This window comes from Cebus imitator, unplaced genomic scaffold, assembly GCF_001604975.1.
Source record: "Cebus imitator isolate Cc_AM_T3 unplaced genomic scaffold, Cebus_imitator-1.0 Scaffold279, whole genome shotgun sequence".
Lineage (NCBI taxonomy): Eukaryota > Metazoa > Chordata > Mammalia > Primates > Cebidae > Cebus > Cebus imitator.
Genome location: NW_016107594.1, coordinates 2,599,386 through 2,623,523, shown reverse-complemented (window position 1 = coordinate 2,623,523; position 24,138 = coordinate 2,599,386). Strand labels below are relative to the sequence as shown.

The 24,138-nt window shown below is 39.7% G+C and overlaps 1 protein-coding gene across 2 annotated transcripts in view; it reads right to left on the bottom strand.

Moving 5' to 3' along the window:
* CSMD1 (CUB and Sushi multiple domains 1) overlaps positions 1-24,138 on the bottom strand; it is a 2,110,588-nt gene that overhangs the window by 254,264 nt on the left and 1,832,186 nt on the right. For both annotated transcript variants that reach the window (XM_017501161.1, XM_017501162.1), the window contains exons 38-41: positions 22,664-22,782; positions 18,722-18,791; positions 14,380-14,496; positions 5,277-5,486 (exon numbers count right to left, since the gene is read on the bottom strand). In XM_017501161.1, coding sequence (XP_017356650.1) covers positions 5,277-5,486; positions 14,380-14,496; positions 18,722-18,791; positions 22,664-22,782 — 516 coding nt within the window. The remainder of the gene's footprint in view (positions 1-5,276; positions 5,487-14,379; positions 14,497-18,721; positions 18,792-22,663; positions 22,783-24,138) is intronic.

Sequence of the window (24,138 nt, the reverse complement as noted above, 5' to 3'; positions counted from 1 at the left end):
TTTTTAGTAGAGACAGGATTTCAACATGTTGGTCAGGCTGGTCTCAAACTCCTGACCTCAGGTGATTCACCTGCCTCGGCCTCCCAAAGTGCTGGGATTACAGATGTGAGCCACCACGCCCAGCTGACAACTAATTCTTATCCTTTCATTTCCTCCCTTCGGGATTTCTGGTAGCAACGTAAGAGATGGAATGAAAAGAAGAGAAGAACAGTACTGGCGTTGATAATATTTTTGCATCAGTGTTTACACCCAGGGTACACTCAGAGCTGTTTGCATACACGGGTAGGACCACCAGTGCCTGAGGTAATCCTTGGGGTCATGTTTCCTGAAAGTAACTGCAATCCCATCATCCATGCCAAATTGGCACTTCTTTGGCTGAAAGCACAATCCTTTAAAGAAGCCCCTACAAAATCCAACATTACCAAGACTGGACACATGGTATTGGTGCCAGTATCTGCAGTGACATAAACTGGCTGAGATGGTTTTTACAATTTTTTTCTATTTAATACACATTTGAATTTAAAATAAAATTATTTTTTTAAGTTGATTATTTTAATTGACAGATAACTGCACATATTCATGGGGTACATAGTGATGCTTCAATACATATAATCTATAGTGATTAAATCTGGGTAATTACTACATCTACATGTTCATCATCTCAAACATTTATTATTTCTTTGTGGTGGGAATGTTGAATATCCTCCTTCTGCTGGCTCTGTGAAATTACAGGATATATTGTTCTTAACTACAGCCACCTTAAAGGGCTACAGAACACTGGACCTTATTCCTCCTGTCTAGCTACAGTTATTTTATCCTTTAACAGAGATTTGCTAGCAATATCTGCAATGAGTAGGGACTAAAAGTCACTTCGGAAGCCTGAACACAGAACTGAACCAAATAAAGGCAAGTCCTGCACAGATGCTTCCAAAATGCATATGCAGCACAGCAGAAAGTCCTTTAGCATGTGGGGGAGGAAAACCTCAAGTATGGAGCTCACAGGTATGCCCTGGGGACCAATTACAGCAAGGCACTGCGCTTCCTGCTGAATATGGAGCAGGTAAGACAGAAATGACCACCACCTTCATGCAGTGTATCATTTTTAGAAAGGCATCTTTTAAACATAGAAATACAGTTGTCCCTTGGCATACACAGGAGGGTTGGTTACAGGATCCATATAAAATAATGGAGCGTTTTCATAGAATCTAAGCATATTCTCCCATATACTTTAAGTCATCTCTAGATTACTTATAATACCTTACACAATGCAAATGCTGTGTAAACAGTTGTTATTCTGTATCGCTTAGGGAATAACGATAAGAAAAAGAGCCTGTACTTGTTCAGTAGAGTCACAACCGTGTGTTTTGTATTTCAGAATAGTTCCAAGCTGTAATGCTTAGATCCATGCCAGCAGAACCCCTAGATGCAGAGGGCTGACTGTATACAATAAATTGCTAGCTTTAATAAGCCCCAGTGTATGCCTGTCACTTTAGGTTCATTTGCACGGCACTAAAAAACAATATCCCGTATCTCAGTGACTTAAAATAAGACAGCTTCCTCCTAGCTCCAGGTGAGGATGGCAGGGGACTCGACTCCTGTATATACTCAGGGATGCAGATGACTGAGCCGCCATCAGAGCAAACTAAATTTTGGCTCTTCATGGTTTCATCCCAAGTGACATGCAGTCCAATTTCATGAGCCAAAGCAAGTCGCACCGCTACACTTAATTCGGAAGGAACTTCTATCCTGAGTGCAGAAGAGTGCAGAAGTGAAGGGAATGGGAGAGATCTGGCGGGAATGCTCGTGACCAACACACAGGGCGAAGCACATCTGAAGTGAAGCTTCCGCATGAGGAGACCTCACCTGCCGCCGCACTCAGAGATGAGCTACTCCAGGGTATGACATATAAACAGCTCTGAATGACTAACCAAGGAGTGGCGGCGGAGATGGAGAACACTGCGGGCTGAGATTGCTACACATGAAAAAGCTCTGAGGCAGAAAGGATTGCAGCTGTGGAGACATTTCAGAAGGAAAGTGAAAATCAGGAGCCAGCATGAACAATAGCCTGGGAGACTGGGCTCCTTACCGATGTTGAACGGTGTCCTAAAATCCAAGAAAGAATGGTGAAGGCTTTCGCCACAAAAGGAATAAATCTGGTCTGCTTTTTGGAAAGAAGAGAGAAGTTGGAAGAGGCAATCTGGGAAGACTTTTAGGAGTTTGGCCATTTTCCAGGAGAAAGGTCTGAAAGTAGCCAGGGCTGCTGGTGGTGACACAGGGAGGCAGCTGCAGATTCCAGGGACATTGTACCTCACACTTAGTGAGATGGGGGGCCTGGAGGATAAGCTGGGAAGGAAAACTGCGAGCTCAGCTTTGGACACAAGTTTCAGTGTCTGTGTCATTCCCTGTGGAGGAGGAAAATAGACATCTCATCCTGGGGCTTGCAGAAGATTGAACTGGAGGCATAGGCACACACATTATCAGCTATGAATGGCCATCACAGCCTTTGAATCCAGGAGTGTACGTGACACTCATGGAAAGCACATGATGGAAATACAGGAGGATTCCAACCTCCTATATAGCTAAAGTCAGTTAGAAATGGTCAAGGAAACAAAGAAAATAAGAACTCAGCCAGAGACAGCAGAATAATCCAGAGATTTTGTGATCCCTGAGCCCAAGGGAAAAGGTGTCAAGAGAAGTGGCAGCCATGCTGGATGTCACCAGGAAACATGAGAGGAAGTGTGCCTTTAGGGCTAGTGATGTTAACTTCTCCTGAAATAGAAGATCTTGTCCTTAGAAGACACCATCATGTTAGACACCAGATAAGCAGATAGGAGAAGCAAGAAACAGGTGTGGAAATTGAGAATGTTTACATAACTTTCCGGGAATTTTGTTTTATAAATTAGAAATTGGAGGTATATAGGAGGTCAAAAGTACATTAAAGCTATAAATAGATGTGTATGTGCGAGACAGAGAGAGAGGGAGAGAGAGACGAGTTCTATTCGAAATTTCTTTCTTTTTTCTCTTTCCTTCCTTCCTTCCTTTCTTTTTCTTTTTTTTTTTTGAGTCGAAGCCTCATCCAGTCACCCAGGCTAGAGTGCAATGGCGTGATCTCAGCTCACTACAACCTCCACCTCCCAGGTCCAAGAGATTCTCCTGCCTGAGGCTACTGAGTGGCTGGGATTACAGGTGTCTGACATCACGCCTGGCTAATTTTTTTATTTTTAGTAGAGACAGGGTTTCACCATGTTGCTCAGGTTAGTCTCAAACTCCTGATCTCAGGTGATCCACCTGCCTCAGCCTCCCAAAGTGCTGGGATTACAGGCATGAGCCACCGTGCCTGGCCTTGATTACCTTTAAGTAGGGCGTACATTCTCTTCCATTGAAAAAGAGAAAGAGCATAAAACAAGTGCACACACAAGTAGATCTGTATCCACTTTGTTGTGGGAAGCTGCTTCCTCTCTGATTTCTCTCTCTCTCTCTCTCTCTCTCGTGTTTCAAATAGGGAATGATTAGTGATTGATACTGCTTGCTACGAGTAAGAAAATAAAGATGGAAAACAATGAAAGACACCGTGTGTTCACATGAAAATGCTGGCACTGTCTACAGGCATATTGCTCCTTGATTTAGCCGTTAGTTTTCTCTCTTTTTTGCTCCTACCTAGATTTTTAGTTTATCAGAGCTCAATCCTGTAAGTTGATGTCTATATTTTATATTTTAGGTGAGACTATACATAATAAGATCTAACAGTTCAACATAAAATACCAACCTCTTTCAGTAATAAATATCAAAGCAATGTTTTTGAGCATTCTGTGGAATTAGGGAAACAACTGATTTAACTATAGTAAAAAAAAAAATTAGGCTCTAGATTTAACATTTTCAACCTTATTTGATCTAGCAATATTCAAGGAAAGGCCATACAAATTATTTTGTATAAAATAAAAATGTTGAACTGTTTCGCATGTCAAAAATGCTTTGATGATGCAAACTTTTCTTAGAGATTGCATATTTGAAGAAATAAAAAAAGAATAAAGTTCAATCACTGATTCTGTTTTCTCTTATTGTGGTGAAATTTGAACATGAATAGTGCAGGTAGCCGTTTCTTGTGCTAAGGCAAAGCGTACATACCTGAGATACAACAGCCCCCCTACCACATGGATCAGCGCCCTGTGCCACAGGACTGTGTCTTGAAGGGACCAGAGCTCGGAGGGACACAGTGACACATGGGAAGACTATGTGACAGTGAGACTCTGAGGTTGGCACGCAGATGGCTATGGCCACTGGAGAGGGTGTGTGCAGGTGGGATGGGAGAGCAGGGAAGCTTAGGTAACAGAAATACCTGATCATGCCCTGTGTGTTTGTGAAGCTGCCTTTGCAAAATTATAACTTAGGAAATTGCGACAGTGAAAGAAACCACACCTAAGCGACTCCATCTTGCTTCTAATCTTTAAGCTGTCCTTGTTCATTCCTGGGCATAGACCGAATTAACTTTGGGAAGGAATTCAGTTCTTCGTTTGACTCTGAAACAAAACTGCTAATAGCCCTTTCCCGAAAAGACCCCCATTTTACCAGGGGATCAGTCTGTCTTTGCAGGACTAACAAATTAGCTACAAGATTAGAAATTATGGTTTAAGGGTCATGCAGCCTCTGGCTCCAAGACTCTGAACCTCCCCAAATTGCTCCTGGGGATCACATTGTTATTGTAAAGCCTGAGATCAGTGCTTGAGATATTTTGCAGACCCTGAACCTGATGGATCAGATGACACCAACCAGGCGATCTGGACCAACCAGTTCTGCCATCGTACCCAGGAACAGAAGACAGCAAGAAAAACTCACTTCAAACTCCTGTGATTCCATCTCCAACCTGATCAATCAGCACTACCCACTTCCCAAGCCCCCACCCACCGAATTATCTTTAAAAACTCAAATCCCTGAATGCTGGTGAGACTGATTTGAGTAATAATTAAATTCCAGTCTCCCACCCATGTGGCTCTGTGTGAATTACCCCTTCTCTACTGCAATTCGCTTGTCTTGATAAATCGGCTCTGTCTAGGCGGCGGGCAAGGTGAACCCAAGGTAAACCCATTGGCAGTTACATCTGCATCCTTATCTGTTTTCAGAATCAGCAAGTGTTCCACTACGGACCAGAAACCAACATTCCACCAAAAAATTATTCCAGTTCTACAAGCTTTAAACCAATTAGGGAGATTTATATTTACATACAATGTAAATGTAAGAAGCATATTTAGATGTGGTTTTTAGTTGTTGTTGTTCCTTACCTTGGTAGGCAAGTTTAAATCCTTGCCGGTTTTGCGAGTGGTCACTGTAAAAGTGGATGAGGGTCTCATGTGTTGTACTCAGCAGGGCCATGGGGAGGTCCGTGCCGCTAAATTGTCCGATCATGGGGCTGGTGTGGTAAGGTCCATTTTGAATCTCGAGGAAGTCATGGTTGGCTTCGGTAGAAAAGTTCAGAAACTGAATATGTGCACCTATGGAAAAATACGCAAACCAAATTAAAGTTCATATCAAAATGTATAAAATCAACACACGTAAAACTGACTGAAGTGTTAGCAGTCTTCCTGGACAATCTCCCTCTGAGAGAGAACCATGCTGTGGAGGACGGCATTCACTCTGGATGACAACAAACCTTGGCTCCATCTTTCTTCTGCCACTCTCTGCTGCATGATCTTTTCCCATGAAACTAGGGTCCACAAGTCAATTTGTTTGTGAAATATGAGTATTACCAGCACTGTGCTACAGAACTACACAGGTAGAATCTTTAGAACAACAATTAGCATAAACGTGCATGGGGTTGATTTTGCCCAGTGGCTTTCACAATTATTACCATCTTAAATATGAAGTTGTGATCATCTCACATCACCCAAAATCTAACTGATGGCTTTATCAAGAAAAAAAATTGGTCTTAAAACATGCAACAGATTGTTTTTGTTGTTTGTTTTTATTTGTTTTGTCTGTTTTCCTTGTCCCATAGTTCTACACAACAAACTTTAAAAGTGGCTTTTACACTAACTGGATGTTCATACCATAGCACAAGTTTTATTACTTTAGCAAGTGATCATTTTCCATTGTGTTATGTATGCAAAGCAAACTATTGATGTTTGTGAGAAACCCAATCCAGTAACTCCCTCCATACCTCTCACAATTAAATCTAATAGCCTGGCACCGCTCAGCATACCAAAAGACCGTTCAAATGACCAGTGTCTCTGATATCATACTGATCTGTGAATTAAATAAGCCATGGCTGATAATTTAAAAAGAACCAATAATAACAAATAACAGAGTTGTTGCATTGCAGTAATTTTTTTGAAAATTTATTTGACTACTATGTCTTAGTTATTCTAACTCATTTAAGCAATTTATGTAGAACTCCAAAGACATTAGTCTTTGCATAAATCCATGCAGTTTAGCTGGGCTGTAAAACCTAAACTGAGCCAACTAACAGCTGTTGTAGAGTGTTATTCATATATATATATATATATATATATATATATATATATATATAGCTTTACTCTGCATGATTCTTGTTTTTGAGAGATGAAAACTTTAAAAAAAAATTAATATGTTTCCTAGATTGGGAAAAGTAAAGATAACACCTACATGGGTTATCCTGCCTAACTATAAGTGCAGAAAAATATTCACACAAACATATCTACTCAGGTATCAAAGGAAAACACAGTTGTCAAGGGCCAGTACTTTGTAAAAAGGAAGAAAGAAGTTCAAATGAAAAACTGTAGGGAAGAAAAACCTAAAATCACTCAAAAAAATTTGAAGTCATACAAGAAAAACAACTTCATTAATTATGGAGAAACTTTGCATGGAGAAGCAAAAGGGTGAACAGTGCTTATCCCGGGTGGGCATCACATGAGGCCAGCAGCAGGCCCTGGATCTGATTCGCCAAACAAGGTCGTTGCCAGCACAGTAACCATCACTATGCTCATCATTTACAGGTGAGCAAACTGAGGCTCCGAAAAGTTAGCTGTCATGTCTCATGTCACACAGGAAATGGCAGGGTGAGGTTGAACCCTACACTGACTGGCAAAGTCCTCACTTTTTCTGGTTTGGCATGCTAATAGGCTAGACAAGAGCTGACAATCTCATGATGGTAAAAATATTCCACTCTTCTAGCAGAAAATTAGTTTGCATTATGTTCAACCTCTTTCTAGACTGAAAGAGGATGAATTAAAAAAAAAAAGAATGTGAAAAACTTCAGGACATGGCAAAGAAGACAAAAGACAGATTATTAATAATTTAAACAAAATTTAGAATTATTTTTAGAATGAGTAACTAGATTCATAGCACATCATCCAAGTCTAGACACCAGGACTACATCACCAGTCAAGAAAGGACTAGCTCAGCCTGCGGTGGTCCCAGCCATTCTACCACTGTCACCTGTATATATAACCAAGGTGGAACAACCCTTTAAATTTATAACACTTCTGCAAATATTAAAATAAAAAATGTCAAATACTGCTGTTTGTCGAACAGCCACCAAGGAGCTATTAACTTCTTTCTAAATTTCAGAAAATATTTTTGGTTAAAAGAAATTCACAACTGAGGAAAAAAAAAAAGAAAGAGGAAGAGAAGGAGGCAGCAAGTGAGAGAGAGATGGAGGTGGGCGGAGAAGGAGAGACGGGGAGAGGGAGGGCCAGGGGTCTCTGTGTTCCTTGGTTTGGAGCTGTCTCCTCCGTGCTCCATCACAGCTGAGCTCCTGGACTGCTCAGCCAGTGGCACATCCAGATCTACCTGTCCCCTTACCCACTGCTGAGCTAAAAACAGTTTTGTTTTTGTGGTATGGCCCACAAATCTAATACAAATTAATTTTGTTACAAATAAGCAAACTATACTACAGAGCAGTGTGTGTGTGTGTGTGCGCGCACGCGTGCGTGCAAACACACATGTGCATGCATGCATTTGTGTACATCTGTGTACACATATGTTTGTGTGACTGCCCTGTGGACACTGAATCCACGTGCTCTGCAGAGTTTTACAGACATCGCTCATGTTAATCACAACCAGGCAAAATCAAGAAACTGACCCAAGAGTAATTAAAAACAACCTGTTGAATTGCTGGCACATGTATGTATGTCCAGAGTAGCAGACAGAAAGGAAACCTGGGGCAAGCTTGGAATACTTAATATCTAATGATAGGGAAATGGCTGAAAATGTGCTCACTTCAGATGCGCATATGCAGACTTTTCATATATTTATCCAGAAACACATTTTGAAATTCATGAGCCAGCATAGTCACGAAAGATAATGTGCAAGGGGACCAGGGTGCAAAGAAATGGAGGATGTCCAATGTCTCAAAAGTACAGGGTCTAGGGAAAGTGGTTTTCTCCTGATTTGTAATTCAGCTTGAAAAGGAAATGGAATTATGACAATTATAATATCGTGAGCAAAATTACCCTTGTAAGCAGGATAAATTATACAGCCACATATCAAACTACCTAACATATATCGGAAAATAGAACAGAGCTCAGCTTTAATCTGGCTTAAAAATAGAATTATTTAGCTATCTAATTTTCAGCAAATTGCATCCAGTTTGACATCATAAAGCCAAAATGAGAGGATTAAAATAAGCACAACCTGGTTATCCTTCTATTATCTCAGAGAGTACTAAAAATATACATTATTTCAACAACAACAAAAAATCTGAAAGCTTACCTTTGGTGGAATTTACCCAGCACTCTCTTATCCTATTGTGATTATATAATGAAAATTAAATGCCAGTGACAAGTCACCCGCACAGAGGATTTTTGCCTTGGGCTTTAACAAAACTTTGACCATGATCACAGAGTTAAACCCTAGTTTTTAGCTGATAGAACCTGTGAATATTACAGTACTTGCTCTGTTTTGTACCTTCTGTGTGTAATAAAAATATAGCAAAACTGTTAATGCCTATGGAATTTATTGAACATTCTAAAGAATCTTTCATGCCCCTATGTTTCTAGAAGCTCCGAAGGCATCGTAATTTTGGAGAACATTGTATACAATATTAGCGCAGTACATTTTAAGTATAAAAGTTAACAGGGCAAGGCAGATAGAAAGCTTGGTTGCATTTCTGTTAACTGTGCCCTTAGACACTCGCTAGAAAACAGACCAAAATCCTGAGTTGGTGAGCTCTGCTAGAGCATCACAAAACAATAACCCCAGTCTGTGAAAAGGAAAGAAAACAGCACAAAACTATCAGAGTTAGCCACTAGATAAAGAAACTAGAATTTGGTTTAGCTATCAAAAGCAGTTAGCACTTCAATAATGCCCTATGTCATGCATTTACAATACTTCAAAATAGCCCAAATGGGACTGATATTTTATTATATTCCCTTTAAAAATAAGGAAACAAGGGTCAAAAACATTTTGGTATCCTGTGCAGTCATTGGTATGACTAAGATTTCTACTCAGCTAAATTCAGAGCCCCAAATTGTGAGCAACCACAGCTTGTGCTGCCAACTGCTCCAATCCTTTTGGCTAGAGTTCCCTGGGTTCTTTTCAGGGATGAGCTATGTGGTCTTACTGAGGCAGCATGTAGAAGACAACTGTCCCAGCTGGGGACGGTGGCTCAGCCTGTAATCCCAGCACTTTGGGAGGCCAAGGAGGGCACATCCTGAGGTCAGGAGTTCTAGACCAGCCTGGCCAATATGGTGAAACTCCATCTCTACTAAAAATACAATAATTAGCTGGGTGTGGTGAAACAGGCCTGTAGTCCCAGCTACTCGGGAGACTGAGAGGCAGGAGAAGCCCCTGAATCCAGGACGAGGAGGTTGCAGTGAGCCAAGATCGTGCCATTGCACTCCAGCCTGGGTGACAGAGCGAGACTCCATCAAGAAAGAAAGAAAAAAAGAAAAGAAAGAAAGGAAAGAAGAAAGAAATAAAGATAGAGGAAGGAAGGAAGGAAGGAAGGAAGGAAGGAAGGAAGGAAGGTAGGAAGGAGGGAGGGAGGGAGGGAGAGAGGGAGGGAGGGAAGGAAGGAAGGAAGGAAGGAAGGAGGGAAGGAAAGACAGCTGTCCCTTCCACACGAGACCAAAACAGCTAATCACTTTTGCTTGTTTAAACTGTGGCTGGATCCATGGGAATGGGGTAGGAGAGTAGAGTTAATCAAAATAATTATTTGACTAAACTGGTAACTGCTTAAACCTTGGATTAGATAATCCATCAGGCAATCCTATGCTTATCCAGTTGTATGGGAAGATTCATAATATCCAATAAAATCCTCCCAAAGTGAAAACATCACATATATTTTTCTTCAAGAAACGGTAATAATGTCTTATATTCCAGATAAGTGTTATTACTCAGAGTAACTGGAGGAGCATGCTTACTGGTAGGACACTGCTCTGAGAATCCAAATCCCAAAACTGACAATCAAGGGAACAGATATGTATTGTCAGATACTACAGATACAATCTGAAGCCTAGAAATTACATTTAAGAATACTTTGCAAGAACAATATTTTTTGTAATTCACTTTGGAGTTTTGATTTGTCATGGCTCTTTTATACTCAATAATATTCTATCTCTATTTCCAACATGCCAAAATCTTATGATTTCTACATTTTTTTACACCAAAGCAATTTATCTTACATAAGTAATATTTGTAAGAATCTTGTGAAAATCTTTATGCATTTCTCATTTCATTTAGATTGAAAGTGCTCTTCTATAAACTGGAGAAAGGCTTCCTGAAGGAGTCTGACTCCAGCATCCAAGGAACTGGAGTTGCTTTGGGAAAATGCCAAGTTCACTTCCTACTCCAGCCAGGGGCACTGAGTCAAAACTTAGGAAATAGGCCATGGGAGGCTACATTGTAACAACACAAGAAGCTTCCACCGAAGCTTCTTGCACACAGTAAATTTGAGCACCCTGTGGGGGCAGTCATTTTCCTTGTTACTTAGGGTTGCAAGTTTAAGTAGATAAAATTTACAAAAAATCTGACATTTTCCTAGGGTCTAAGGTAGTCAAGCTTCCCTTAATGTCTGTTTCTTGATGAAATTTCCAGTGATACTGCAAAGGAAACATTGTTTAAGATGGTTTCCCAAACCTCCGAAAACAGAGAAGGGGAGAGGCAGAGTACTAATAGCAATGCACCATTTACACACTTACAGGAGGGGACGGTTAACTCTACCATGGTTACTCATGTGAAATACCTACCACATGACTTTTCTCAGTATTAGGGAAGACATAACTTCAGGCTGTTCTTTTGCAACTGATTACCACAATCACACTAAAAGCATTATCCTGGTAAGAGATTTTTTTGTGTGACATTAGTTGAAATATCTGCCTAGTTTCCCAATCTCCCTGCTTGTCCCCTTAGAAAATAAGGGGCCCTCTTCTGAGTTTTAACCACAGGAAATGTTCCAGAATCACTTCATAGTTTGGGTATTAATAGGAAGCAACATGAGAAACCAGAAAGGGGAGAAATCATAATTACAAAATAATTGTGGTCATCTCTGCTATATTCCCATTTTGTTTTACATAAGAAACTTCTGGAGTCAGTGCTTGATTTATAAGTGCAGGTGTCTAAGCTTGAACTCCAAACTCACTTCATCAAAATTTCCAAGGGTGTGATCTGATATTTGCTTATGATTTGGAGATTCTGAGGAGAGCTTGCTGACAGGAATAAGCTAAGGTTCAGAGAAAGAAAAATGAGCTGTGCAGTGCTGTGGATATAAATTGGGAATTGAACGGGAGAATCTGACTCAGATGAAATGTTCACATGCCTCTGGAAGTGTGGTTTGACATTTGACAACAAGATTCATGGCGTTGGTTTAAAAGTCATGTACGTAGAAAAGAGACTTGAAGATCCGGGGGTAGCGGATATTACAAAGGAGAAGAGGCAGAAATTAAAGAAGGCTACAAAGATACGAAGCTAATTTACCTAAATGTTTTTAACTACAAAACAAGGTGGGGTTGAGAGCTAGATAGTAAAATTTTCTGATTCTGCAAATTGCTCTAAAATAATTTAAGCCCTAGAAAGAACTTTTACCAGGGGCATCATAATTCCAAATGTTGACCATGTCAGGAGACGCGTCGCCATTCATATGCCTCTTCTCCCAATTTCTCACTTTATATCTATGACTATTCAGAGGCTACAAAATGTATCCCAGGCAAACCTGGTGCATTACTCAAATGTAATCTACAACAAATCATTCTGAAGCATACTTACATCTATTCTAAAAAGCCAGGGATACTATTTTGTATGCCTGTTGGATTGGGGTTTAAGTTTCTTTTCTCCTCTTCTAGATCCTCTTTAAACTCTCATTCTATGGAATATCAAACCTTTTAAAGATTTGCATCGGTTTAAAGACGTTATTTCATACTTTCTTTCTCATTTCAATCTTTCTTTAAATAATTAGTTTGTTTAGGTTTATAGATCCAAAATATGAATTTAGACAATTTGATTGCATTGAAGTTTTTTCCCAAATTATTCTCTTGAACAATAGTTTAGGAATGAATAAGAAAATATATTAAATGATACCCTTCCCAGAAATGATAAAATAATAACATTGGAAAAATATGTTAAGAAAATATTTATACCCACTCTATTCTATTCATAAATAGAATGTTTCTAGCTAGTTTTGAGAGGAAGGTGGCAAACATTTGGAAGAATAATAAAAAATATAACCAGGTGATTTTCTTGTTTGTTTCACTTTGTTTTTTTGTTGTTTATCACATGCCAAGCCCTGCACTAACCTTCTAGCCAGAATTATTTTATTTAACCATCGCCATAACCTTATGTAGCTATTTCAGCTATGGGAATGAGGAAGCTGGGGTTCCTGTGGACTAACTTATTTAAGAAAACCACAACTCCTTTAGGGATAGCTACGGTTTGCCTCAGATTTCTCTCATTCTCTGATTCTGTTAACGACTATAATAATTTGCCCCAAAAGGCTGGGATCCTTAAGAGCACTACCACTGCGGAAACCATCCAGGATTACACACATCTCTGATACAACCCTTAACCTCTGACTCCAAAGATTAATTCAACAAGTTCATGTCTCCACATCTCCATGGCAAGGACAACGGGCCCAGACTGGGAGAGCAGTGGAGCCAATGCTGCTGGAAGTTTTTCATAGGTCTCTGTTTCATTTAGTCCTCACACAATCACTGCCTTATGCTCAGAGAGATTATGACTGAAAAAAAAAAATAAATAAAACTATCAAACTGAGAAAGCTGGGAGAAATAGGGGGCTCCTATAATATCCCTTTCACAGAGTCTCTCCTTCCTTGACCACTGCCAGGTGTGGCCTCCTACAGATAACGGGATGGTGGTAAACTCCACAGGCGTCCCCATCCCATTGAGCTGCCCCTCCTAGGTCCTCCTCTTTCCTTGGGGAACAGTCGTGTTGGCCGACCGCCTTTCCCACGTCCAGCGCCTGACCAATCTGCCTGGCTGTCATTCCGCCCGTTTATTCCCCGGCCATGCTCTGCTGAGCACGTCCACCCCAACTGCTCACTCCTGCTGCTACTGCCAACCTGCACACAGATTCTAAAGGCAGAAGCTCTGAATAAAGCGTGCGATCTTCTTTCAGGGCAGTGATTTCTATTTATGGCTGTACTCATTCATTCATCACTCAGCTAATATTTAGTACATAAGTACTCAGTTACTATGCCTGAGGACGTTCACTGAGTACCTAACTTGGTCTACCTAGAGTGAAAGCTGTAGAGAAAATCACAGGTAGGGGAGACCCAAATAAATGAATTAAAATATGAAGGAAACCAGGAGGCAGACAAGGAATGGTGTGAGAGGGGATCAAAATTTCACAAAGACTATGCATTTCTGAAGAGAGGGCAGAATGAGGTTCTAAAATACTACACACGACAATTAAATTTATGAATTATTTAAAGTGAACAACCTAAATGTTAATGACTAGATATTAAAAACATATTTATAAACCTAAAAACAATGTAATATATAATAAAAATGTATAAAACAATACTGCTTTTTGAAATTTGTTTTATAATTTAAAATGAGTCATAATCTTTAAAAAGTCTTCGAAATTATCCAGAAGAAACAATAACCATGATTGACTTCCAGAGATAGATGAGGAAAAGCGTGATGATAAATAAAGAGCTTGATAATTGAATTAGGGATGCTACATTTTGCACTTCATGTGCACTACTACATTATCATTCAGCCAATTTAATTTGCCTTGAAAAGAGCTGCACAGCTCGATTGATTTTTCAAATAACTTTTCCACTTTCAAAGTTATTCTGTCAAAGCTTTATTTAAATCTGTAAGCCACTTTCAATTAAACATACAGTTATGTCAACAGAATAAGGCCTATTTTTTTATTCTGCTTACTTCTTTCCAAGGTAGAAATGAAAAAAAATAAAATGATCTTTTAGGAATTAAAATTGTTTTCACTTACCATAGCCGATGGGTAATGAGATCTTCCAGGTGCAGTCTAAGTTGTTGGGGTAAGAACCTGGGAAGCCAGGGCTCAGGATCACACCTCCCAAGGTGCTCAGTGTCCCTCCACAGGTGGCTGTGAAGTAGACAAGATGTCAGTCCTGCAGGTCCTCACTTTCTCCCTGGAATCTCTGATCCAACCTGCTTCACTCAACTATGCTAAGAAAGAGCAAGTCTTCGGAGTTCAATTCTGCCCCTAATCACAGCACACAATAAGGTGCTGTGTGCCTCACTTATTTATGAGCTGAGCTCTCCCTCTTGACAGTGAACTCTGCTTTAGAATAAAGATCATTTTTCAAGATCTATCCTCTCCTTGTACTCAGAGGCTCCCAGTAAAGGTTACTCCATTTAATGTTTGGATTACAGTCAGGCATCAAACAGACTTCAGTTTATTAGCTGCTATTCATTGAGTGTTAGAATTAGTTCCTATTTATTGATTGCTGACTATGTGCTACTTACTGTGCCTACATAAGTACATTACATAGATTAACTCACATAACAACTCTGAAATGCTGGTGTTATTGCTATTCCCCTCTTATGCATAAAGAAACCACGCCTGGAAGAGTTTAAGAAATCTGCCTAAAGTGACATGCCTGGTAAACAGTACAACCAGAAGGTCATTCCAGCTGCAACTGGTTCCAGAACCCAAGTTGCAGCCAGGACACAGGACTGTCAGAGAGCCTTTCAACTTCGGAATGTAGTTAACTGCAACCACGTGAGAGAGGGTAAAGTAAGTCCATATATCTTTCCGTGTCTTGGCCATTCACATGTTTTGCTACTGTATCTGAGGTTTGACTATAAAGAAACACGACTGATTTTACAACAAACATGCCCAGTGATATAGGTTGAGGCATTTGAAATTCCAATCTTTGACCATTTGTAACCTATTAAAATGGCAATTTCTTATATTCTGAACTTCATGTGAATGATGCCACTTCTTTTCACGAAGTCCACAGGAAATGGCTTTATTCTTATTCTAACATGCTCTCATTAAGCAAAATATTTTCAACAAATTATGTTCTGGAAGTACTCTTTCAGAGGCCCCCCGAGGACCTGTAGTGAAGCCTTTTTGTTTTTTAATCATCATCAAGGCTCAAACACTTTATTTGTAATTTAATATGAGAAACAGCTGAAACTCAAGGCTAGTGAATATGGTTGATTGCTCAAGCCACGGCATCATATTCTGGATTTCAAACACCCAATAGGCTGAAAAATGTAAGTCACCAACATTTAAAAGTTTATTTTTGCGGTGTGAGTCATAATTCAGGAAAAGTCTTGCACAGCATCAACTGTGTTGCTATTTAAAGTATAATCTCTCAAGGCGACTTCTTCCTGGGAGAGGCCAGGCATTTGCAAGGCCAGGCTCCTGCCTGTATTTTGTCCATGCAGTTGTGGATTGTGCTGAAGACACACCAGTGAGTCTGAGTGGCATGCCTAAATACATTTAGCAGTAATACCCTTTCCCTTAGGGCTCATGTGACCTGCAGTGACAGTAGATATGTACATCCATCTGTCAGAGGTGTTCAACCACAGCAACTCCATCTTGAATAGGAGCTGGATGAAATAAGGCTGAAACCTACTGTGCTGCATTCCCAGATGTTTAAGGCATTCTAAGTCACAAGATGAGATAGAAGGTCAGTGCAAAATATAGGTCATAAAGAGCTTCCGGATAAAAGAGCCTGCGGTAAAGAAGCGGGCTAAAACCCACCAAAACTAAGATGGCCACAAGAGTGACCTCCAGTCATCCTCACTGAGGCAATCCCACCAGCCCCAGGACAGCTTACAAATGCCATGGCAACGTCAGGAGGTTACCCTATAAGGTCTAAAAAGGGAAGACATGAATAATTTCCCCCTTGTTTAGCATGTCATCAAGAAATAACGAAAAAAAATGGGCAGCCCGCAGCCCTTGGGGCTGCTCTGTCTAAGGAGCAGCCATTCTTTTATTCCTTTACTTTCTTAGTAAACTTGCTTTCACTCTATGGACTTGCCCTGAATTCTTTCTTATGTGAGATTCAATAACCTGCTCTTGAGGTCTGAATCTCAACCCCTCTCCTGTAACGCAACCACAGAGAAGACATGAATGAAAAAGGCCAAATAAATGACGAAAAAAGAGAAAACAAAAGAACCAGCACATGTGGTATTACTAAAATGTTCCTTTAGATTTTAGCATGATTTTCACTCACACACACACACACACACACACACACACACACACACACGGAAATCATAAAACACAAACAGCCATGTACATCTTCAGCTGAGGGCTGAGGCAGCCCTGCAGGGGGAGCTGGCCCAGGGCCTGAATGTAGACGGCGTCATCAACACAGATGTCTGTGTCCCACACAGGCTGTCAGTGTGATGGGAAACCAATCATGGGCCTGACCTCTGGGTTCATCTCCTGTCAAACACACAACAATCACCAATTTACTTGAGAGCTTACTTAAAACCACATGTAATCCCTTTTTTTTTTTTTTTTTTTGGTGTTGCTCATCTAAAAAACTACAAGTCAGTAGATAAGCATAAAAACAGAGCTCCCAAAAGATGTGTATCCATCTTTATTCCTTTGTGACATTTTAAAGGTAACTGGGCTTGTCGTGTCTTAGATGGGTTCAGTGTCGATCTCTGTGTGGTTGTCACGTCACGGACTGACTTCCTGCCTCCTGCCTGGGAAGCTCCCTCCATGCCAGGCCCTTTCTTATAGGTAAATAGCAAACTTAGAGTTACTGATAAATATGCTAAAACTCAAGTCTAGTAAATATGGAAGGCTATATTGTGCCCTTTAAAATGGCTAATGTTTATCCATATGGAGTTGACCACTTTCTCCTGAAACACCATTTGGCAGTGTGGGGTGTTTGAAACTAACCATCTGGAGGTAAGTGGATTCTGAGTGCACTCCCAGCAGTACTTGAGTGTTGGAACACTCTCGGGAACTATAAAGACAGCACCCCCACAAGTGTGACTATTATAAATGACCCATGCTCTCTGATATTCATTCATTTCCCAGCCACTCTGTAATTGAAATTCTTGAGTGTGTACCATGTGCTGAAGGTACAGAGGTGGGTGGTGTATGTCTCTGTCACCTAAGTCTTTGGAGATTGTAGAAGAGCAAATTAAATAGCAATATGATTACAGCTCTGCAGGAAGTAAAGTCAGGCACATGGTGGGTGGTAGCCCAGGGTAGGGACGATTCATTGCACCTGAAGGTGGGAACCCAGACAGCACTGAGGAGAGGACACTCCAGTGCAAACTTCAAGATGGTGCCTAAACCCTCTAATAAATATTTTAATGCAATATTTGAAAAAATCAAAAGAAATGCAGAAAAATCCATGATTAACAAAATATGAAAATGTTAAATCAAGACAAGATCAGTACTGCTGATTTTTCTTTTTCGCTCTTTCCTACGATAAAGTTGGAGTATGGCTGAATATGGTAGCCTCATATAAGGATCCCAAGGAGATAATTTAGGAGGGGACTGTGCCATGAAGATGGGGTACTGGGGCTAAGAATCCCAGGGGAGGATAAACTCAGGTGGAGGGGTTGACAAGAGTCAGAAATCACTTGGATTTAGGTAGTGAGGGAGAAATTTAAAGTAACACCCAGATTTGTTGTTTAGGTTAAAAAAAAAAAAAAAAAAAAAAAAAAGCAGGATACTGCTAATAGCATTCTCAAAGGAAGCAGATCCAAGAGAACAACAACATGTTTGGAGAAGCCCATCAGTAGTCGGAGGTGGGTCGGGGGTACAGAGTGTGAAGTAACTGATGATGACCCTGCTGGGGCAATGCCTGCAAGGTTGAATGGTCAGGTGCCTGAGATACAGGTAAAGATTTTTGAGTTTGGCTACAACATATAGGTGATGGGTGAAGCTGGGGGCCTGAATGATGGGGAGCAAAGGGTACTCTGCATCAGCAACCTTTGTATTGCTGGGAGCTTGGTTTTTCTGAGGCTAAAGGTCTACAGATAAAACTACTCAGACTTTAAGACCAGCTGCATTCCGTCTTTGCCGCAAGTTAACAAACTGGCCTTCTGACACGAATGTCATTTTGGTGTACTGCCTTGAGCAGGCAGTCTTGCCTCTGGTCTGTGCGGGTGACCCAGACAAACTAAGAGGAGAGTGGTTGCATCCAGTGGAGAGGATGCAGGTTCAACTTGTCATTCTGCTCTACTGCATTATAATGTTATCGTTATATAACACATGTTCTGAAATTAAGAAATTTAGAAGTGCATCATTTGAAGCCCAAGAGTAGAGCAGGTCTGTTCCTTCCAGCCTGTGCACAGCAAGAGTGAAGGAGCTGCATCCTTACCAATGCAGAGAGGGGATGGGTAGTTCCAGCGGCGAACGGTCCCTGGCATACAAGAGATGTGGGAACGGCCCTGTTTAAAAGAAAAGAAAACCCACATAACTAAAACAAAGCATTTAAGGATTAAATGTTTGAGAATATCTGTCATTATTCCTTTCCTGTTTTAATCATAAATATTTCAAAATTCGAAATTTGTGAAATCTGTTTTAACTAATGCTTATTAGTGAGTCCTATTTTGAACCAACATAGAAAAGTATCCATTTTCACTGTGTTTCTTCCTACTAAAAACAAAATCTTGCAATGTTCCTTTGACCAGACAATAATTCCAAGCTCCTTTCTGGTGATTTAAAGAAGACTACTGAATTGTGCAAAGTATGCATTTTTCCCCCATCATCAGAATGTATAGCTTTTGGCCTAACAGGCTGAAAATAATTTGAAAGCACTAGGTAGTGATTAGAAGGGAAAACGTCAGCAACACAAAGCCTGCTTATGAAAACGTAGCTTCCGTGGTTGTCTATGGTTACAAGTCACATGGTTACCAGGGTTCAGCAAACCACTGGGTAGGTTCTTCCTTTATCACTGTAAAACGAGCCTTCACATTCATTTTTTTCCAAGACAGCCTCACACATTGTCACATCAACCTGCCTGAGGTGAAATTAACCCTCATTACTCAGGGTCTCTTTACTCTGTAAATATATGAAGTTTTCAACTTTCTACTTAAAAAAATCTGTTCTAGTCTTTCTCATTGAAAAATAAAATCAAACAGCAGAGGGTTAAATTCAGAGACGTTTTGTGCTAACATCTCTTTCACAATTAAAGACAGGTGATTAGGGAGACCCCAGGGTGCACTCTATTTTTATTTTTTTCCTGGTTGTGACTCAGTGGCCTTATCAGTCAGGCTTGCTTATCTCATAAATTTCCACTTGCCACCCACAACTGGCATAGAGGCCATTGAAAAACAATATTTAATCTATGTTAAATAATTCCAGCCACAGTGGGAACGCATCAAACAAGAATTTGCACGAATATAGTTATCAATAACAAACCGATTCCCTAAGCTCTCAAACATTTCATACTTAATCCATCTGCCACAAAACTTTCTCATACTTCTTGATATTTTTAAAAGTAGTTACAGCAAAGAAGACTATATTTAATTTTAAAGAAGTTACTCCAGACAATTTTGTGCTGCTAACATTTATACTCTGTGTATACCCATTCTCTGATGCATTAAATTATCCTTATAAATTTCCTTCTGAAATAGGAGGAAGCACAAAGTTTAAAAGCCTCAAAATTTTTTCATCAAAGTTTCCCCATAAAATGGTCATTTATTACCAATCTAGGTAATATTCTGCTATTGATTTTGATATAAACATTTCAGATGAGTGGTTCTAGCTACAAGTTTTCTAATGAATCAAAACAAGACAGGACCCTGTGCATTTATTTACTAGTGTTTACTCAAATGGGAATTTCCTTTTTTATGTTTTAAAAGACCATAAAAACAGTTGAGAAAAGATGGAAGTCATGCATCATTCCAACATTGGGGATTTAGTTTCGGCATCTGATGTCATGGCAGGCCCCTGAATCTCCCTAGGCATATATATTTATAGATACTCACGTGTGAACTGTGCAGGGAACAATGGTTTCATACTAATATGTAATTTATGCATCTGTTGCTCCAAATATATTAATGTGTTAGTAAAACTGTCAGTTGTTGGCAATTAAAAAAAAAAATCCACAGTCCTTTTTTGCTCGTGTGAATGACAAACAGCAGCTTGCAAACTAAAAGCTTGGCATGGTTTGTAATGAAGAAAAGAAACACAGCTTAGTTTGCATTTGAAAAACAGAGTTAATGGACGCTCTGATTGGACTGCAGAAGTGCGTCCGCGGCCTGTGTCCCTAAGCAGCGTATTAAATAATCCATAACAAGAAATTTCTCTAGTAAAGACTTAGTTCTGTTTTCTTCTCCAAGATCTGTCATAGCATCACTTGAAAAAGAATGCCAACAGAAACAGCAAAGTCTCATCATCAAGTAGAAAAAAGATGGACATCCATGAGCAAGGGCAAATATTAAAGAACAAATATTTGGGTATTTCAGGGATGAGAGGAAATATGATATTTACCTGATTTCAAGCAATTGTAAAGCAAGCCCCAAACATGGCACAAAACAGCATGCCAGTACAGACTGAGGTGCTGCTCTAAAGACCCTTGAGATATGAAAGACAATTCTTTTTTTTTTTTTTTTTTTAAAAGACAGGGTCTTGCTCTGTCACCCAGTGTGGAATGCAGTGGTGCAATCTCGGCTCACTGCTACCTCCACCTCCTGTTTCAAGTGATCCTCCCACCTCAGCCTCCCAAGTAACTGGGACTACAGGAACGCACCACCATGCCCAGCTCATTTTTCCATTTTTTATACAGATGGTGTCTTGCTGTGTTGCCCAGGCTGGTCTCGAACTCCTGCATTCAAGCGACCCTCCTACTCTGGAGCCCCAAAGTGCCGGGATTACAGATGTGAGCCACTGCCTCCGGCCTACCATAATTATTTCTATCATAGCACCTGGTCAGGAATGTTGTGTCTTAAAGATTCAGCCTAGATAGCCTGAGAGTGTTTGATTACAAACTTATTGAGGTAGCCCAGCTTTCAGGAGTGTTTACTCAGCACAGTTTCCATTACAGAGACTCTCATTCTGCTGCCCATCTTTTTGCAGAGTTACAAGAATTACTGCAAAAAGTAATCGATACCAAGGTGGTATCATGATGTTTAAGTGGTAGGTTTGTTCTTATGAAGGTGAGTTTATACGTTGATACTGGTTTATAGTAACAGCAACAATAGTTTTCCTTAAGTGTGCTAGGCATTTCACAGATACTCTCTGTAAGCTAAACGCAGACATCACGTGGCACCCACATCCCACGGCTGATCAGGAGCCGTGAGGTTTTGCATATAAAGCACTTGGTGATGCACATCTTTAGCATTCTGTATTTTCCAGCTGCTGTTCTTGCTCTTACTTGATTCAGTGCTACACAATATTTACCCCAACGTACGTGCAGAAATTGAATTCTATGCAATGTGCTATTTCACTGCTGTAGTGTTGCAACTCTACGTATAAGAACATGGCTAAAAATTTTCCTTCAAAACCTATCAGTTTCAATGTCATTATAAACATGCAGCTAAAATATTCTATTACCTGAATTAACTGAAGAGTTGGAATGTCAATAGACATATATTTCTCCTGACTCTAAGAGATACATGTTTTGATTACCAATTTTTATTGCTGGCAGTGATAATTATATGATAATTATGCTAAGTGATACAAACTATTCTGAGAGTGGGCTTACTCAGGGTTAAACTAGAAAATATTAATAATAAGTGAGAAAACGACTTATTTTATAGTCATACATTAGACTATAAAATATTCTTCAAAACTTTTCTATAAAAGGTTTTTATATAGAAGGTGTTAAAAGTTCATCTAAAAACTTCTACTTAGTACTCTTTAAAACTTACTTGAATGTTTCTTTTTGGCGCCTTATTTACCTAGCCCAAGTGGGCATTAATGATGAATGGAATGCTGAGAACAGTGTGCAGAGTAGGGCATGCACATGACTCAGAAGCAGATGTAATCACTGGCTGCCAGGAGAGGACTTTCAAAGAGGCAGCGTTGATACTTTGCCCCTGGAATGCTCTCTGCATAGTTATTGGGAACACATACATTTTGAAATTAAATACTTTTGAAAAATCGGATGCTTAGCTTTGAAAGACTGCTTTATCATTTAAAGGCTGTTTCCAAAAGATGACCAACATTCACGATTTAACAGGAATAGTATGATTCACAAACTGAGTGAGGAAAACCAAATTCGCTTTCTGGGTGCAAAGCGAGGGCTCTGGCTGGAAGAAACCAGCACAAAGATGACCATGTGTGTGGCGATCCTGAGAACTGAGGAGGCGGATACCTGCAAGGTGTACCCAGGCTCGCACTGGAAGGAGAGCACGTCGTTCACCATGTAACGATCTCCAATTTTGATGCTGTTGCTGGGGAGGGCTGGCTCTTGGCATGCGGCAAGACCTACAGCTAGAAATGCAAAGACAAATGCTAGAAGTTATACAACATAAACAATATTCTTACCATTTGAACCACCAGAGTCTCTTTCTTTTGCTCTTCTTCTGTAGAAATAAACAAAGGCTTAATTCTTTCTCTTGTTATTCTACCAAGAAGACTTTAAGCATCTTTAAATCAGAACTAATTCTTAAATACTAAATTATCTCATGTTCATCACATAGTGAATCAAGGCTTTGATTTAAATAACAAAATTTGTTACTTCCACACTGGGTATAAAAGATCCCAACTTCGATATATACATATTGTTAAAATGTCTTTCAAAAATTGCGTTTTTATTATACGTAAAACTACAGGATATTGTCCTCTTTTGTTTTCCGAACATACTTAGCAGTCTTTATAAAAAAATTATGTATGAATATGGGAATTCTGTTATTCTAGAAAGAATAATATGAGAACAAATATTTTATGTTCAGTCTCTCTCTCTCTCTCTCTCTTTCTTTTAAAGATAACAAAAAAAGATCTCATAAACAGTCTGTTCTTTGTTAAATAGGAACAGTATTTACGACCCTGAAACTATAATCCCACACTTTCCTAGATGAATTGCATTCAGTTAAGACACTCAAATATTTTTTTTAAAGGCATCATATAATATTGGAACTCAGCCTAAAGTATCAGATAAATTAAGTATTATTTAACACTGAAACCTCTCCGTATAAATCCTTACCATAAGAATAAACAAGATATGCAGCTATAGTGTTTTATAGAATCAAAAATGTATTTTGGTTTATCAAAAGGTACAAACTTTACATTATGAGATGGACAAGTTCTGAGGATCTAAAGTGTACAGCATTGGATGCTGATGAATATATTAATTCATTTAATTTAAAAATGCATTTGAAATGGTGCTAAGGACTTACTGAATACAAATAATTTATTACATTATTTTAACATGTTATGATGCAATTGTGGAGAAGGGCTTCTCTAGGTAGGCCAGCTTCACATTCCTTACATGAATTTGGATTCATACTTTAGTTCTTATACTTAACACGAACATGAACCAACTTATCAGATTACTTAATTGACTGGGACTCAGAAGTAAAGCTGGGGTAGAGGAGGGGAGAAGGACTTTAGCTGATCAGAAGCAAAAAAAAAAAACAGCTGGAAAACAGGTCCACGCAGGGGTAGCCACATGCTAGTAGTGGTCCCCAGGCACAGTGAAGATACAGCTGCCTGCACTGTCCATGGGACTTGTCCCCATGCAGGGCTCTGCTCTGAGGCCAGTTGGCTTTCCCTGCTCCATCACTGCTCCAGTGTCTCATCAGACTATACTTTCAAAAAAAAAAAAAAAAAAAAAAAAGAAGGAAAGAA